Genomic DNA, 15,299 nt, shown 5'->3' on the forward strand with positions numbered 1-15,299 from the left:
TTCCATGTATTTATTTATGTATTTGCTGTTATAAATAAGGCCATAAAAAGTGTTTTCACACAACCCTCCCCCCTTTTTTTTTTGGCCGTACCTTCGGCCTGTGGAAGTTCCTGGGCCAGGGATCAAACTGTGCCAGAGCTGCCGCCTGTGCCATATCTGTAGCAACGCTGGCTCCTTAACCCACTGCACCACAAGAGGACTTCCAAAGCCTTTTTTCATAGTTTGGATTTTCCTTAAGCTATATTTCTAGTAGTTAAACTGCTGAGACATGGGAAGAAATTTCTTTCTTTCCACTGGAGAATGTCACTTACTTAGTAAATGAGAAAATATGGTAACTTAGATGTACTGCTTCATGAATTTGTGCATATGTTTATGCTCTGAACCACCTTCCAGATCCAATTAAGATCTAGAATGTTTCCATGACTCAGAAGGTTCCTCGTGCCCCTTCTCAGGCCATACCTGCATCTCCCAGCCCTGCACCCCTGGCCAGAGAGCCGCTTTTCTGACTTCTGTCACCATCAGTCCATCTGTTTGCTTTGCCTGTTCCTGAACGGGAGTGAACCTTTTGAAGGCTCGTGATGCTCGTGGGCATCACTTTGGGAGACACGGCTTCCGGACCCCTCCCTCCCAGGGCTGCAGCCCGTAGTTTTCTCCGACCCTGGCCTTGGCTCCTTCAGGGTGGGAGGCAAGTGCCCTCCCCATCACCGAAAGGACTGCCAGTGAAGCAATTTGCTGTCCAGTCTCAGCTTCCAGTGTATGAGTGGCCAGATGTGGGATCTGGAGAATATGATGTTGGAGTGGTGGCTTCATTTGGCCGACTTTTGAGTGAGGCTCTTATTCTTAAATTTCCCTAGTAAGTTTTATTTGTAGGGAAATAACAGTGAAGAGAGTTCAGTCTTTATAATGCACCTGGTATCTAAAGTGCAATAAATTGAGCTCTAATTCTTTCTTTAGTATTTTCTCTTAAAATAAAAAATGTTATTAATGTTAAAAAAAAAAAAGAAAAAAGGCATAACCAGACTGGGGGCTGGGGGTTGGGTGGGGGGCCAGGCCTGGGGTGGGAAGCCAAGTTTGGCGAGTGGACTCGAGCACATCCCTCATTTGACCAGGCTCAGCCCCAGCCCCAACCCCAGCCCCAGCCGCCACCACAGCCGCAGCCGCCATCATCCAACAAGCGTCCCAGCAACAGCACGCCGCCCCCAACACAGCTCAGCAAAATCAAGTATTCAGGGGGGCCCCAGATTGTCAAGAAGGAGCGACGGCAAAGCTCCTCCCGCTTCAACCTCAGCAAGAACCGGGAGCTCCAGAAGCTTCCTGCCCTGAAAGGTGCTTGGTTATGCAAGATCAAGGGGGCTGGGCCGCCGGGCCTAGGGGATAGTGGGTATTGGCGGAATGGAGGTTTGGGGGGACTTGGAGGGGGGATGGAGGTTCTAGAGAATGTGAAGGGGAGGGGCCAGGGGAGCAGGATGGTGGCAGGAAGGGGTATGGGAACACCCCGAAAGGTGAGCCGGGCATAGCAGCAAAGGGCCACAGAGGAGACCTGACTGTGACCACGACCCCCCACCCCACCCCACCCCACCCCAGACTCGCCAACCCAGGAGCGGGAGGAGCTGTTCATCCAGAAGCTACGCCAGTGCTGCGTCCTCTTTGACTTTGTGTCAGACCCACTCAGTGACCTCAAATTCAAGGAGGTGAAGCGGGCAGGGCTCAATGAAATGGTGGAGTACATCACCCACAGCCGCGATGTTGTTACCGAGGCCATTTACCCCGAGGCTGTCACCATGGTGGGTAGAGGGGAGGGGGAGGGTGGGTGGGGGCCCTGGAGGAGCCCAGACGGAGCTCTCACCTGGGCGCTACCCTCAGTTTTCAGTGAACCTCTTCCGGACGCTGCCACCCTCGTCGAATCCCACCGGGGCCGAGTTTGACCCCGAGGAAGATGAGCCGACCCTGGAAGCCGCCTGGCCGCATCTCCAGGTACCAGGGCAAGGGGGCAGGGGCCTGGATGCGGGGGACGGTCACTCTGAGCCCCCCAGCAAGGGGCTCGACCAGTCCTCAGGGACCCCCCCTAAGCGAATGCTCCTTTCTCCCCACAGCTCGTGTATGAGTTTTTCTTACGTTTCCTTGAGTCTCCTGATTTCCAGCCAAACATAGCCAAGAAGTACATTGACCAGAAGTTTGTCCTTGCTGTAAGTCTCTGCAGCTCCTGCCTTCCCCTCCTTCCTGTCTGTGAACTCTAGCCCCACGGCCCCTGCCTCCAGGCCCAGCTGCTTTTTGCTTCTGCTGAATATAGGTACCGTGCTGGGTTTTCACTCTGTCTGGTGCACATCGACTGGGGGTTGAAATGACCTCCTCTGCCTATAAGAAGCTTCCAGCGTAACAGGAGGAAACCAGAAAGCAGCCCAGTTGCCTGGCCCCCTCACTGGGGTCTGCACGTGTGCACCTGGGGCAGAGCAGTGTAACAGCACCACTCTTCCCAGACTGGTCCCCACGCCCTTTCTCCAGAGAGCCTCTGGGCTTCCCCTGGCCAGGACCCAAGTCACCCCCAGCACCCCCTCCTGCCTCACTTGCTGCCTCTCTTCCCGCCTGCTCCAGCTCCTGGACCTGTTTGACAGTGAGGACCCTCGAGAGCGGGACTTCCTCAAGACCATCTTGCATCGCATCTATGGCAAGTTTTTGGGGCTCCGGGCTTATATCCGTAGGCAGATCAACCACATCTTCTACAGGTGAGGCCAGGAGCCCGGGCTCAGGAGCAAAGCAAGCCCCCCCCCCCCACTAAGGGGAGGTGGGAAAAGGGCGATAGGCGGGACTCTGCAGAACGCTGGCGGGGCATCGGGTTATCAAGAGAGATTTTATTCTTCCCTCAGGTTCATCTACGAGACAGAGCATCACAACGGGATTGCCGAGCTCCTGGAGATCCTGGGCAGGTGAGAGGTGGAGCCGGGGCACACGTGCCTGCAAAAGGTGGGGAGGACTGGTGCCCTGAGCCTGGCCCTGGCCCTGTGGTCCTCACAACCCTCCCTTAACTCCCAGCATCATCAACGGCTTTGCTTTGCCCCTGAAGGAAGAGCACAAGATGTTCCTCATCCGTGTCCTGCTTCCCCTTCACAAGGTCAAGTCTCTGAGTGTCTACCACCCTCAGGTGAGCTGCCTTCCTCCTGATGAGCGGGGACCCTCCGGCACAGAAGAGCGGGTGGGGAGGCGCTTCAGCCGCAACGGGCAGAGCTCCCCTCTCCACCTGTGTGTCTCTCCTGGGGTCTGGTTTCTGTCGCCGACCCCTCTGCCCCCCTTCTGAGCCCTGCACCTCACCTCCTTTGCCCTTCAACCTTTGGCAGCTGGCCTACTGCGTGGTGCAGTTCCTGGAGAAGGAGAGCAGTCTCACTGAGCCGGTAACTCCCCTCCTGGGCCCCGGGTCCCCCTCTCTCCCTGTCCGCAGTGCCTGCCACTTGGCACCTCTCGGGCAGTGCTGTGAGCAGGAACTCGGGAGGGATGTGGCCTGGCACGTGGCTTGGTTTCCTCTCTCGACACACCTAGGAAACAGATGCAGGCCGAGAAACATGAATGTTTCACTGAGGCCACCCAAGCTGTGCCACCAGGGGGGAGCAGGCAGGAAGGCTTCCTGAAGAACCAGGAAAGGTGCTTAGTGAGGATTTTACCCCCATGGCCTCCTCTTCCCTGCAGGTGATCGTGGGACTTCTCAAGTTCTGGCCCAAGACCCACAGCCCCAAGGAGGTGATGTTCCTGAATGAGCTGGAGGAAATTCTGGATGTCATTGAACCTTCAGAGTTCAGCAAAGTGATGGAGCCACTCTTCCGCCAGCTTGCCAAGTGCGTCTCCAGCCCCCATTTCCAGGTGAGACCCAGGCGCAGAACATCCCAGCCCCTGCCTCCCAGAAAACTGAGAGTCTGGGCATAGTAAACTGCATCCCCCCCCTGAGTCCCACCGTACCCACCAGGTGGCGGAGCGCGCTCTCTATTACTGGAACAACGAGTACATCATGAGCCTGATAAGTGACAACGCTGCCCGGGTCCTCCCCATCATGTTCCCCGCGCTCTACAGGAACTCGAAGAGCCACTGGAACAAGTAGGGAACTGGGGTGGTGGTGGGTGGTGAGGATCTGGTTTTGGAACATGGGAGGGTGCAGGCGAACTTCCGTGATCTCCCCTGGTCCCTCTGCAAGCGGGGCTGGTGCCCACTGCACGTTAATAGTGCCTTGAGGGACCAGTGGGGAGTAAAGACACCCAGGTGAGAGCTCCGTGCTACCCAGCAGCTGAGCCATGGCCTCTATCACATCTCTTCTTGAGGTCAGATATTCCGCAGCTTTGGAGATTTAATTCCATGTTGTGAGAAGCTGATGTGATCCTCTTAGTATGTACTAAATCCCAGTTTTGTAAAAAGGCTTTCCTGCTAAAAGCGAATGCGCTGTGGCGCCCACACAGTCCGTCACACAGCTGGGAGACCATCAGTGCAGGGGAGACAAGTAGGAAGCAGGGCGGGGGGGAGCTCTTGGGCATGGGGTTCGGGGAAGGATGGACAGGCACCCCTATTTGTAAAGCCCTGAAATGCTGATCTCAGGTCACGTGATTTGACCCAGGTGATGAGCTCACACGGTACACAGGCTGGGGAGATGGGAGTGGTCCATGGGAAAGGTCTTGGCAGAGGCGCCTTGTGGGAAGAGCAAGTTGAGGTCCTGGCACTAAGGGCGGGCTCGGGCCTCCTCTACCTCCCTCTGTCTTCCTGGTGGCAGGACAATCCACGGGCTGATCTACAACGCCCTGAAGCTGTTTATGGAGATGAATCAGAAGCTGTTTGATGACTGTACGCAACAATACAAGGCAGAGAAGCAGAAGTGAGTGTCTCTCTCCTCGGGGGTGTTCATCTTGCACACCAGCCCCCGGTGTTTCTCTCTCAAGCCGGCCCCCATCCTGTCTTTGCTCCCCCAGGGGTCGGTTCCGAATGAAGGAAAGAGAGGAGATGTGGCAGAAGATCGAGGAGCTGGCCCGACTTAATCCCCAGGTGAGCTGGTTCTGCCACCGCCCTGAACTGAGGGGTCCCGCGTGGGCTGGGGCAGGGTTTATTTCAGGAGGAATAGGAAGCAGACGGGGTCACAGACTTGGCAATGGCTCTTGCCACTCGTCCGTGCCTCCTCCCTCGCAGTATCCCATGTTCCGAGCTCCTCCTCCGCTGCCTCCTGTGTACTCGATGGAGACTGAGACCCCCACGGCCGAGGACATTCAGCTTCTCAAGAGGACAGTGGAGACAGAGGCCGTGCAGGTGGGAGGGCACGGGCTGGGGAGGGGGGACGGGGGCCACAGAGCTAAAGAACAAAGTTCCCATCCTGGCTCAGCGGTAACGAGCCCGACTAGTATCCATGAGGATACAGGTTCGATCCCTGGCCTTGCTCTGTGGGTCAAGGATCCAGTGTTGCCATGAGCTGTGGTGTAGGTCACAGATGCAGCTTGGATCCTGTGGCTGTGGTGCAGGCCGGCAGCTGTAGCTCTGATTCCACCCCTAGCCCGGGAACCTCCATGTGCTGTGGGTGCGGCCCTAAAAAGCAAAAATAAAAGATCAAGGGGAAGCAGTAGGATCTCTCAGGAATCCGTCACCGTCTCTCATTTTCTATATCCACACAGATGCTAAAAGACATCAAGAAGGAGAAAGTGCTGCTTCGGCGAAAGTCGGAGCTGCCCCAGGACGTGTACACCATCAAGGCACTGGAGGCGCACAAGCGGGCGGAAGAGTTCCTAACTGCCAGCCAGGAGGCTCTCTGACCTCCTCACCTCCCCGCCACAGGGCCACAGCCCACTCGGCCCTGGGACACTGCCCCGGCCCTCCACCCTCTGCTCCCCACTGGCTGACTCTGGGCAGGGCAGTGCCTCTCTACTCCAGGGAGCGGGGTGTGGCGCTTGAAGCAGGGACCCCCCCCACAGAGCGGTCCCTTGTCTCCCCCACATGTGTTCATGCCTCCCCGCGGCTAGTACAGAGGCTGTGCGCTGCGATGCTCAGTGCTCAGACAACTTGGGGACGCCTGGCCCCCTCCTGCTCCTCACCCACAGCTACATGAGGCCGCTCTGAGAATACACACAGGAATATACGCCCCCTCCCCTCTTCCCTTCAGCCTCCTTGGCACCCCAGGTGTCTCCTCCTCTCCCTCCCCTGCAGGCATATAGGGAGCAGTGGGAGACAATTCTCACCAAAGTTATGTCGCCCCATTGGTCCCTGGAGTGGATTAGCTGCAGGGGAGCAACCCCCGATGGCACAAATAGGCCCCCAGCCCCGGCAGTGCGCAAACTGATGGGGGTGCGTTATTTCCTCTTACCTTCTGCCTGACCAAGACAACGTGGGAGGGCAGAAGGGAGAAAGCATAGGCTCTGGACAAGAGGTGGTGAATGTGGAGCCCTGATGGACCAAGAGAAGGGGATGAACAAACACCCCACCCTGTGCCCCCTTTTGGGTGAACAGCAGCCCCGGGATCATTGACACAGAAGGGACCACCCTGGGGCTGACTGCTCTATGGTGTTGGTTGCCAAAGCCGGGAGGAAGGAAGCAGGGAGCAGTGCCCCAAGCATGGCTCCCCCCAACACCTATTTATTTCCTTGTTTGTACTGATGCTAGCCAGGCCCTCCCTTGTCCCTTTCAGGCACCCTGGAGGGACAAGACGCTGGGGAGGGCCGGGCTTGAGGTCCAGGGGCACAGGCAGCACAGCTTCTGGCTGTGTACATAGGGTGCTTTATTCTCCACAGAGTGATACATGCTAAGGTGGGTTGGGCCTGGGTGGATGTCCCCATATGTACAGAACTGAATAAAGTGGGTCTCTGAGAAGACGTCTGATTTGCCTTGATGTGGAGAGGGAGGTGGGGAGGATGGAGATGGACACTACAACCAGGATGCGTTCAGTCCTGTGCTGGTTCTGGCCTCGAATGCAGGGAGATAAGGCAGCCTCAGGGTGGTCACTTCCAGGCAGGGGTGGCCTGCCGGGCTTGGAGGGCCTTCTGTACCACATCTTCCCATTGGGCATCTGATATCTCCCGAGCCCAGGCAGGAACCCCTGGCGCAGGCAGGCTTACTCCAGCCATGGTCCTTTTCACCAGCTCTACGTGTTCTGAAATCACAGGCAGAGACCAGTTAGGGAATAGAAACAATGGACCCGTTCCCCTCTCCTTTGGCTAAAGGAACCCAGAGCTTTTGGGACACTGAAGTCATCTTGTGATTCCTAAGCAAGCCTGCACCACCCCCCCTACCGCCCCACAACAAGTCTAAGAAAAGCATTTCACCTGGATTCTCAAGTTTGCAAACTTACCACAAACTGCTGCTTTAGGAACAGGGTGATCCTCTGTGACTCCCCTCTACTGGCTCTAACCAGTTCCCTTCCTCCGTAATTATTCCAGAATAAAAGAACGATCTCTTGGAGTTTCCGTTGTGGCCCAGCGGTTAACAAACCCAACTAGCATCCATGAGGACACAAGTTCGATCCCTGGCCTCACTCGTGGGTTAAGGATCCCGTGTTGCCGTGAGCTGTGGTGTAGGTCGTAGATGTGGCTTGGATCCCAAGTTGCTATGGCTCTGGCATAGGCCCGTGGCTACAGCTCCAATTGGGCCCCTAGCCTGGGATTCTCCATATGCTGTGGGTGTGGCCCTAAAAAGAAAAAAAAAAAAAAAACTCTTTTACCTGGGTCCATGGGAATAGAGCTGTGGTTGCTCAATGCTGTAGCTCCCTCTTCATCTTCATCCTCACTTTCTAATGGGGGGTCTGGCAAATGAAGCCCCAAGGCCTGCAGAGCCAGAGAAGACAGTTCAGGGTCATCCCTTCAGGGATTCCAGCTTCACCTGTTCAGGAACAATGCCTCCTCCACCATACCTGGATTCGATCCTGGATATCAGCAACTACATCTTCTCCATCTCCCACTGGTGCCAGCTCCACCTCCTCTTGTTCAGGATCTTGGTTCAGGGGCTGGTAGGAGTAGCCAGCTGGGCCTGTTCCTGTTTCCTCTTGCTCTTCCTCTGGCTCCTCACTGCTCCAATCCCCAGTGCCTTCTGTAGGGCCCTGGTGTGGCCCGAGTTCTTCAGTCTGATTGGGGAAGATACGTTCAGGACCCATGATGTCTCCCCCTAGAACTACTGCTGCCATCGGGCAGGGGCTGCAAGAACATGGAGACAGGAGAACAGAGATCAGACAAAATTAGGCCCAGCTTTAGCCTGTCATCCAGTCCCGTGCGGTCTCCTCCTGCGCCCACAAAACATTGAAACGCCCAAGTTTCCTGCACCCCACAACACCTCTCCTGGACTCTCCACCTCTTGAGCTGGCTCTTATCTCCAACCAAGGCCCACTTGCCTTGCTCCGACAATTCTTAAATAACAGCCCAAGCGAAGGCCATGCCACCTTCCAAAAGACACCCCTTCGGGAACGCCCTCCCCCCCGCCCCATCCACTTAGGAACTCCGGGTCACCAAACAAGCTCCCCTAGACAAGGCATACCCGCCCCCTTCTCTCCTCTCTAAGGGATTTCCCTCTGTACCGCCTGATAAACGCCCTTCGGACCCCAGGAGATCCCTTCAAATGGCCCCAGATGTGGCGTCCCCGACCCGCCCCCACCAATTCTCGGCGCCGGTATTTGCGCGCGCCTCACCCGCTCAGAGCCCGCGGCCGAACCCCGCACCTTCACTTCCGGCGAGGCAGGACGTTCCGAGGCGGCCCGGTCCTCCAGCCCCGCCCCGCCGCGCTCATGATTGACACGAGTGAAGGCGAAGGGTCCGCCCCTTGCTCCGCCTCCACCATCTTCTCGCCAAACAAAGGACTACATTACCCGGTAGGCCCCGCGGTTGTTTGTGTTTGGTTTTGTTTTGTTTTGTTTTGTTTTTTTTAATTTTAGGGCCGCCTGTGTAGCATATGGAAGTCCCCAGGCTAGGGGTTGAATCGGAGCTACAGCTGCCCGGCCTGCACCACAGCCACAGCAACACGGGATCCGAGCCGCGTCTGTTACCAACACTGCAGCTCGTGGCAAGGCCGGATCCTTAACCCACTGAGCGGGGCCAGGGATCGAACCCTCATCCTCTTGGATACTAGTCAGGTTCGTTACCACTGAGCCGCAACGCGAACTCGGCCCCGCGGTGTTTGATAGGTATAAGCACATGCGCAGACTCCTCCGACTCCTGCCCATCCTTCAGCCCCTCGCGTTCCTCCCGAAACCGATGGACTACAAATCCCGGTAGACTTCCGGCACTTAGAGCTGAATGCACGTGCGCTTACAGCTGCCCGCCGGAAGGACCGAGCCTGGCTGTGTTTATCTCGTTGGAGACCCAGTCGGCAGTTGGCGGGCAACGGGTTCAAAGCTGCAGGCAGCGCGAGGACCCGCGGCCCCGCCCCGGCCCGGCCTGGCAGGTAGCCCGTGGTGGGTTGAGGGACGAGGAAAATCATAGGGGATGGGGACGCCGATGCCTAGAGCTGAATTGTGGGGGAGGGGCCGGAGACCGATGAGGTGGGGGTGGGGAGGGGGATGACGGGAAAGGAGAGTGTTAAGGGGGAAAGAAGGGCTGGGGGAGGATGGTGGGGAAAGCGATGGGAGAGACCTGGTAACTGGAGAAGGCACTGAAGGGAACTGGAAGGAAGACTGGGTTAGGAGGAGAATGGGAAAGCTGAGGATAATGGAAGAAAAGGGCGGGGGTGTCTGGTGTTGTGGGGGCAGGGAGGTTGGAATGACTGGAAGAAGACCCGGATAGCGTCATATACAGGGAGGAATATCTCTGGCCGAAAGGGGTCAGGGGATGTTAGCTTTTTTCCCCCCTATCGAAAGAAGGAAAATGGAAGGCTGTCGGGGTGGAGCTTGGAGTTGTGGGAGAAGGAAAAAGCAGAAAACTGCAAAGCTCTCAAGAGATCTGAAAAGGCCAGAAACGGAGAGTGAAAATTGCAAGAGAATAGGAAGGGGGGCAGGTCTCTGAAAGGCATGGAAGAAGCTGGAGAATGCCGCAGTGATGGAGCACGGACGGGAGAGCCCCAGGGATCAGAGGCGCCCGGGAGAAGCTGGGGCTTGTCTTTCATGAGCTTGAGTTGTCCTTTGGAGAAGACGCTGAGGGTTTTTTCCTCTACCTTTGGATGGAATTGCTTCCCTCTTGCCCAGTGAATTCTTTACTTTACCTTGATATAGCTGAAGAGGAGAGTAGAAGCTGTGAGGGAAGAGGAAGGACCCCCATTCTTAAGCTCTCCAACTTCCTTCCTATCTGTCCCCACAAGCCCAGATCCAAGAGCTTTTGGATTGAGGACGGGAGTAATGAAGTGAGAGTGGTTTCCTGCTGGGGCTCTTTCAGGTTTGGCAGAGTGGGGGAGGGTTGGGGGAAGTTGGGTGGGGGCAGGGGTCTGGCAAGCCAGCTCAAAGCCCTGTGTCTTTCTTGCAAGGGACCTTCCTTTACTTGAGCTTCTTCTGTGCCTGAGGTTCGGGCTAGCTCTTCTCTCTGCCAGGGCTTCTTGAACAGGGAGCAGATGATCCACCCAAACCCAGCAGGTGCCTGCCAGCGAAGGCAGTGCCAGCTGCAAGAGGATTTGTCTAACAGAGCCTTCAAATGTACCCATTATCTCTAGGTTGGTGGGTTGTCTTGCAGAGACCATGACCGCTCATGTCTGGGTCTTTTTCTTATCCTGACCAAAGGCATTTTTGTGTTCCTGCTCCTCTCCAAGGCACATCGCCACCCCCATCCCCTTTCAGGGCCCCAAACGGGAAAAGAGCTGCTGGAAACAGCTTGTTCCTTACCACAATGGCAGGGTTGGGCAAGTGGCAAGAGGAGAAAACCCCGCCTCCCCACCCCCACCCCCTCAATCCCCGGCAGACACATACCTTTCTGGCTTAAGTTCTTGGCAGCATCCCAGGCACAGCTGTCAAAGGAACTCATCGTGCCTGTGAGGGGCCCTGGGTGACCCTGCTGACAACAGCTCAGTTGCACAAGAGCCCCCCAGGAGGGGCTAACTGTCCATGGAAGTCCCCGTCCCGGATTCATCCCACCCTGTCCTGGATAGAGGGACTGTTCCTCTCTGAAAGCCTAAAAGCTTTTCAGCTTGGAGACACTCATGCCAGCTTTCAATGGACCGTTTGGGGCTGCCTGGGCTATTCATAGCTCTGAGTATTTTGAGATCCCGCTCCCCACCTCAAAGAGCACACAGATTCTTAGAGAGGTGGCAATAAGCAGAGCAGAGCCAGAGAGAAAAGAGGAGCTTGGGCCTGGCCAGGGACAGGGTGGAGCCTCGGTAAGTAGGAGACAACCATGTTAAGCCCTTTTTCAGCAGCCGAGCTGGCAGTCAGGTCAGAGTGGCCCCACCCTTCACTGTTGGAGAACACAGGGCCGGGGGCCAGCTCCCTGACCTCAGCAGCTCCCTTAGTACATAGCCAGCCACCTGAGCTGCAGAGGGGTGGTGTGGAAGGGCCACCAGGGTGACACTTGGAGGCCAGGGCTAGTCCTGGGCAGAGTCACGGTGAGCCAGGCAAAGGCCTTGCCTGAGGAGCCCACGGTCCTAACTTGTGTGCAGGTAGCAGAGGCAGCAGGCCGTGCCGGGGGGGCATGTGGCTGTAACCAGTGGCCCAGGGGATGTTACGCTGGACGGTGCACCTGGAGGGCGGGCCCCGCAGGGTGAACCATGCTGCAGTGGCCGTCGGGCACAGGGTGTACTCCTTCGGGGGTTACTGCTCCGGCGAGGACTACGAGACGCTGCGTCAGATTGATGTACACATTTTCAATGCAGGTGAGCTCCCCTGGGGACCATCCCTGGGCGCCCCCATCAGGGAGGGCAACTGGGCGGCTGAGGAAGGTTTGATGTGGGTGCCTGCAGCCAAAAGGGATGGAGAACACGCACATCTGGTTTGGGGAGAGGTGGATAGCCTCAAGGGAGGTTCCCAGGGCTGAGCAGAGCTGTGCCCACAGTGTCCTTGCGTTGGACAAAGCTGCCCCCGGTGAGGCCCGCCACCCGCGGGCAGGCTCCTGTGGTACCCTACATGCGGTACGGACACTCCACCGTCCTCATCGACGACACAGTCTTCCTTTGGGGTGGGCGGAATGACACCGAAGGGGCCTGCAATGTGCTTTATGCTTTTGATGTCAGTGAGTATGGGTCTCAGGCTGCCAAGTGGTACCTGGGCGGGGGGAGGGAGGGGTTCTGGGAAAGGTGTGGGCTGAGGGGGCTGGGGATGAGGCATCCCGAAGTGTAGGAGGGAGGGTCCGCTTGCTCACTGGGCCCACCCTTTCCCCCTCTTCAGATACTCACAAATGGTCCACACCCCGAGTAGCAGGAACAGTTCCTGGGGCCCGGGACGGACATTCGGCTTGTGTCCTGGGCAAGACCATGTATATTTTCGGGGGCTACGAGCAGCTGGTAGGTCTGAACTCGACGTTCAGGGTGGGGAATGAGAAAGAGGAAGGGGAATTAAGGTAGTGGAATGGGAGGCTTTGGTTTGCTCCCAGGATCAGAGGGAGGAGGGTGGAGGGTCGGGGGGTGACCACTTCCCCTCCCTCTCTTATTCCTTCTCTTACTTCCTTCCTTGTCCCTCTTAGGCGGACTGCTTTTCCAATGACATTCACAAGCTGGATACCAGCACCATGACATGGACCCTGATCTGTACAAAGGTCTGCCCTTTTTCCTCTCTCCCAGATCTCCCGCCTCAGTTTAAGAAACCATAGGGACAAATCAGCTGTACTTTACTTTACAAAGAGAGAGAGAGAGAGAGAGAGGGAGGGAGGGAGGGAAGGAGGGAGGGAGAAAGAGGAAGGAAGGAAGGGAAAGAAAGAAACCATAGGGAGCTTCAAAACCAAAGCTGACCCCCTCCCCCTCCTGTCTCTGCTCTTGCCCAGGGCAACCCCGCACGCTGGAGGGACTTCCACTCGGCCACCATGCTGGGCAATCACATGTATGTCTTTGGGGGCCGTGCCGACCGTTTCGGGCCATTCCACTCCAACAATGAGATTTACTGCAACCGCATCCGCGTCTTTGACACGAGGACCGAGGCCTGGCTGGACTGTCCACCCACCCCGGTGCTGCCTGAGGGGCGCCGGAGCCACTCAGCCTGTAAGCGTCTGTCATGTCCCTTCCCGTTCCCCCTTCCTACCCATTGTCCCCACACTCTTGAAAATTCTCCTTCCAGTTGGCTACAATGGGGAGCTGTACATTTTTGGTGGCTATAATGCAAGGCTGAATCGGCACTTCCATGATCTCTGGAAGTTTAACCCTGGTAAGGAGCCCTGCCTTTAAGGGAGGAACAGGGAACAGTTAGGTGAGGGCAGGGGTGGAGAGGCTGTCTGCACTAGGCAGGTGTTGACCCGCCATTCAACCTTCTTCTTTTTAGTGTCGTTTACCTGGAAGAAGATTGAACCGAAGGGGAAGGGGCCGTGTCCCCGCCGGCGCCAGTGCTGCTGTATTGTTGGTGACAAGATTGTTCTCTTTGGGGGTACCAGGTTAGGAGGAGAGGCGGGAGGGCTCCAGGAAGGGCCTAAGCCTATGACTAACATTTGAGCAAGAGGGTCTTGTGGGTGGTCTCTGCTTCTTCCTTCATTTCTCTTTTGATTCCTACAGTCCGTCTCCTGAGGAAGGCCTGGGAGATGAATTTGACCTTATAGATCATTCTGACTTACACATTTTGGACTTTAGTAAGTGATAACTTATTCCCAAAGTGCTCCTGCTATCAGGGTCCCTGGCCTTGGGTGGTGATATCCAGGACTGGCCCCTTTGCTTGGCTTTAACCATCTTCCTCTCCCCCACTCCTCCTTTAAAGGCCCTAGTCTGAAGACTCTGTGCAAACTGGCTGTGATTCAGTATAACCTGGACCAGTCCTGTTTGCCCCATGACATCAGGTACAGTGAATGGTTGGAAAGGAGGGATTGGTTGAGGGTGATGGGCAGCACAGGCATGACCCGATTGGCTTGGTCTTGGTGTAAAGGAGAGAGAGATTGTTCTGCTGGGGATGTAATATACTTGTGGAGAGTGAATTGGAAGGAAAAATAAGACTGTCAGCTGGGGTAAATTACATGGGGGGAAAAATTCAGTTTCAAACAAACCAAGCTCATAAGCATCACTTCCTGAGACCTGAGCTTATGCAGTTGTTTTTGTTAACATGCTGAGAAGGTTTGAGTAAATCTTAGAATCTAGCTGCAGAGAGACGTTTAGGAGCTTCTGGATCACATTAGTTCCAGAGTTAAGGGAAGTCCTTCCTACTTCCCTTTGAGTCCGTATTCTTAGGTCCAAATCAACTGTTGAAAGTTATCTGGTGTACGATTGTGCCCTTTGGGGTCATTCTGCGACACTTCACTCTTTTTGTAACAGTTCTGCTTAACTCTTACTTGCTGAGGGTCTGTGTGTTCAGCATGTGGTGACAGAGTATATACAAGGCTGAACTGAGGGATCCAGGCTGGCCCAAGTGCTTAATACCAAGTAGACTGTAGCCTTGGCATAAGGAGGTACTTAGTGAATCTTTGTTGAATGACAGTATTGCCAAAAAGGGAGGAATTTAATTTGAATTTGGTGGGAGGTGTGGGGAAGGCCTCTGGGAGGATAGGAGAGCTGAGTCAGGGCCTTAGAAGAATGGGAGTTGAGCTTATTCTTGGGAGGGGGAGGGGGAGGGGCTTCCTGACTGTATCTAAGCAGAGGAGAAAAGGTAGGTTTGGAAGTTTGTTGACATGTGTACAGTGATGGTTTTCTCATTGTGTACGGGGGCACACGAATATAAAAATGTAAACATAAACAGGAAATCCACTTGAGCTTGCAGGTGGAGGAGTGGGTGGTATTGGATTTGGTGGTGGGAGGGGTGTGATTGTTAAACCCGGTAGGGCTGTAAGGAAGAGGTGGTTGTAGGTGGTTGAGCTTTAGGAAGTTGAAGGGACTGGTGTGTTGATAGCTTTGTTTGAGCAATTCTAGACTTGGGGGTGGAAGCTCTCCTTTCTTTCTGCCTGTCATTTTTGGCCTTCCAGGTGGGAGCTGAATGCCATGACCACCAACAGCAATATCAGTCGCCCCATCGTCTCCTCCCATGGGTAGAGGAAGTTTCTGCTGCCTCCTTTCCTGAGCCTGCGTTGTCTTCACTGCCCCTGCCCATCTCTCACCCGCCTGCCCCCTTTGGACCCTGGACTCGTATACCTCCACATGGAGTTGGACTAGAGGTGTTTTCTGTGCTGTGAACTCAGTGGGGAGCTGTAGGGAGGAGGGCTAGGTCCCCTCCTCCTTGGGCCGAGGGCCCCTTCCCCTTGGTGCTCTTTCCCATCCACCTCCCTCCAACTGCTCCTGGGCCTCTGCTCTGCCCTGGCCAGCCATGCTCTGCTGGGAAGTGAAGGGAATGG

General features: G+C 55.9%; 3 protein-coding genes and 1 long non-coding RNA gene across 22 annotated transcripts in view; 3 read left to right on the top strand and 1 right to left on the bottom strand.

Annotated features, from left to right (window-relative positions):
• The window catches only part of PPP2R5D (protein phosphatase 2 regulatory subunit B'delta), a 22,562-nt gene extending 15,734 nt beyond the window's left edge, over positions 1-6,828 (top strand). The window contains 14 exon segments of one of the 5 annotated variants that reach the window (NM_001113451.1): positions 1,110-1,326; positions 1,585-1,784; positions 1,864-1,974; positions 2,094-2,186; positions 2,593-2,723; positions 2,865-2,924; positions 3,031-3,139; positions 3,333-3,386; positions 3,679-3,849; positions 3,953-4,080; positions 4,745-4,846; positions 4,941-5,013; positions 5,155-5,271; positions 5,631-6,828. In NM_001113451.1, the coding sequence (NP_001106922.1) occupies positions 1,110-1,326; positions 1,585-1,784; positions 1,864-1,974; positions 2,094-2,186; positions 2,593-2,723; positions 2,865-2,924; positions 3,031-3,139; positions 3,333-3,386; positions 3,679-3,849; positions 3,953-4,080; positions 4,745-4,846; positions 4,941-5,013; positions 5,155-5,271; positions 5,631-5,768 (1,704 nt within the window). In that variant the 3' untranslated portion in view covers positions 5,769-6,828. 5 annotated transcript variants of the gene reach the window in all.
• LOC146401553 (uncharacterized) overlaps positions 1-15,299 on the top strand; it is an 838,561-nt gene that overhangs the window by 120,715 nt on the left and 702,547 nt on the right. The window lies entirely within an intron of this gene.
• On the bottom strand, positions 6,291-10,963 carry MEA1 (male-enhanced antigen 1). Of its 6 annotated transcripts, none has more exon segments than NM_001110429.1 (4): positions 6,291-7,099; positions 7,667-7,769; positions 7,856-8,218; positions 8,624-8,659. In NM_001110429.1, coding segments are annotated over 3 exon segments (525 nt in total). In that variant the 5' UTR covers positions 8,126-8,218; positions 8,624-8,659; the 3' UTR covers positions 6,291-6,947.
• KLHDC3 (kelch domain containing 3) lies at positions 9,270-15,121 on the top strand. 10 transcript variants are annotated; one of them, XM_021097863.2, is made up of 13 exons: positions 9,288-9,472; positions 10,139-10,298; positions 10,387-11,229; positions 11,509-11,721; positions 11,901-12,077; positions 12,233-12,348; positions 12,528-12,599; positions 12,825-13,038; positions 13,115-13,201; positions 13,316-13,424; positions 13,543-13,616; positions 13,742-13,820; positions 14,934-15,121. In XM_021097863.2, the coding sequence occupies exons 4-13, from the start codon at positions 11,568-11,570 to the stop codon at positions 14,998-15,000; spliced, it is 1,149 nt and encodes a 382-aa protein (XP_020953522.1). In that variant the 5' UTR covers positions 9,288-9,472; positions 10,139-10,298; positions 10,387-11,229; positions 11,509-11,567; the 3' UTR covers positions 15,001-15,121.

This window comes from Sus scrofa, chromosome 7 (assembly GCF_054392235.1).
Source record: "Sus scrofa isolate SSC_HxYL_T2T_F1_AM1 chromosome 7, Sscrofa_HxYL_maternal_Yorkshire_Landrace_v2.0, whole genome shotgun sequence".
NCBI classification, from domain to species: domain Eukaryota; kingdom Metazoa; phylum Chordata; class Mammalia; order Artiodactyla; family Suidae; genus Sus; species Sus scrofa.

Coding starts and splice junctions, on each gene's coding strand:
- MEA1 (XM_084965835.1), bottom strand. CDS start 8,125: ATGGCAGCAGTAGTTCTAGGGGGAGACATCATGGGTCCTGAACGTATC. Junction 7,770..7,855: donor ATATCCAGGATCGAATCCAG/GTATGGTGGAGG, acceptor CTGGCTCTGCAG/GCCTTGGGGCTTCATTTGCC. Junction 7,100..7,666: donor CTCTATTCCCATGGACCCAG/GTAAAAGAGTTT, acceptor CTGTGATTTCAG/AACACGTAGAGCTGGTGAAA.
- KLHDC3 (XM_084965823.1), top strand. CDS start 11,568: ATGTTACGCTGGACGGTGCACCTGGAGGGCGGGCCCCGCAGGGTGAAC. Junction 13,202..13,315: donor TCTCTGGAAGTTTAACCCTG/GTAAGGAGCCCT, acceptor TCTTCTTTTTAG/TGTCGTTTACCTGGAAGAAG. Junction 13,425..13,542: donor GTTCTCTTTGGGGGTACCAG/GTTAGGAGGAGA, acceptor TGATTCCTACAG/TCCGTCTCCTGAGGAAGGCC.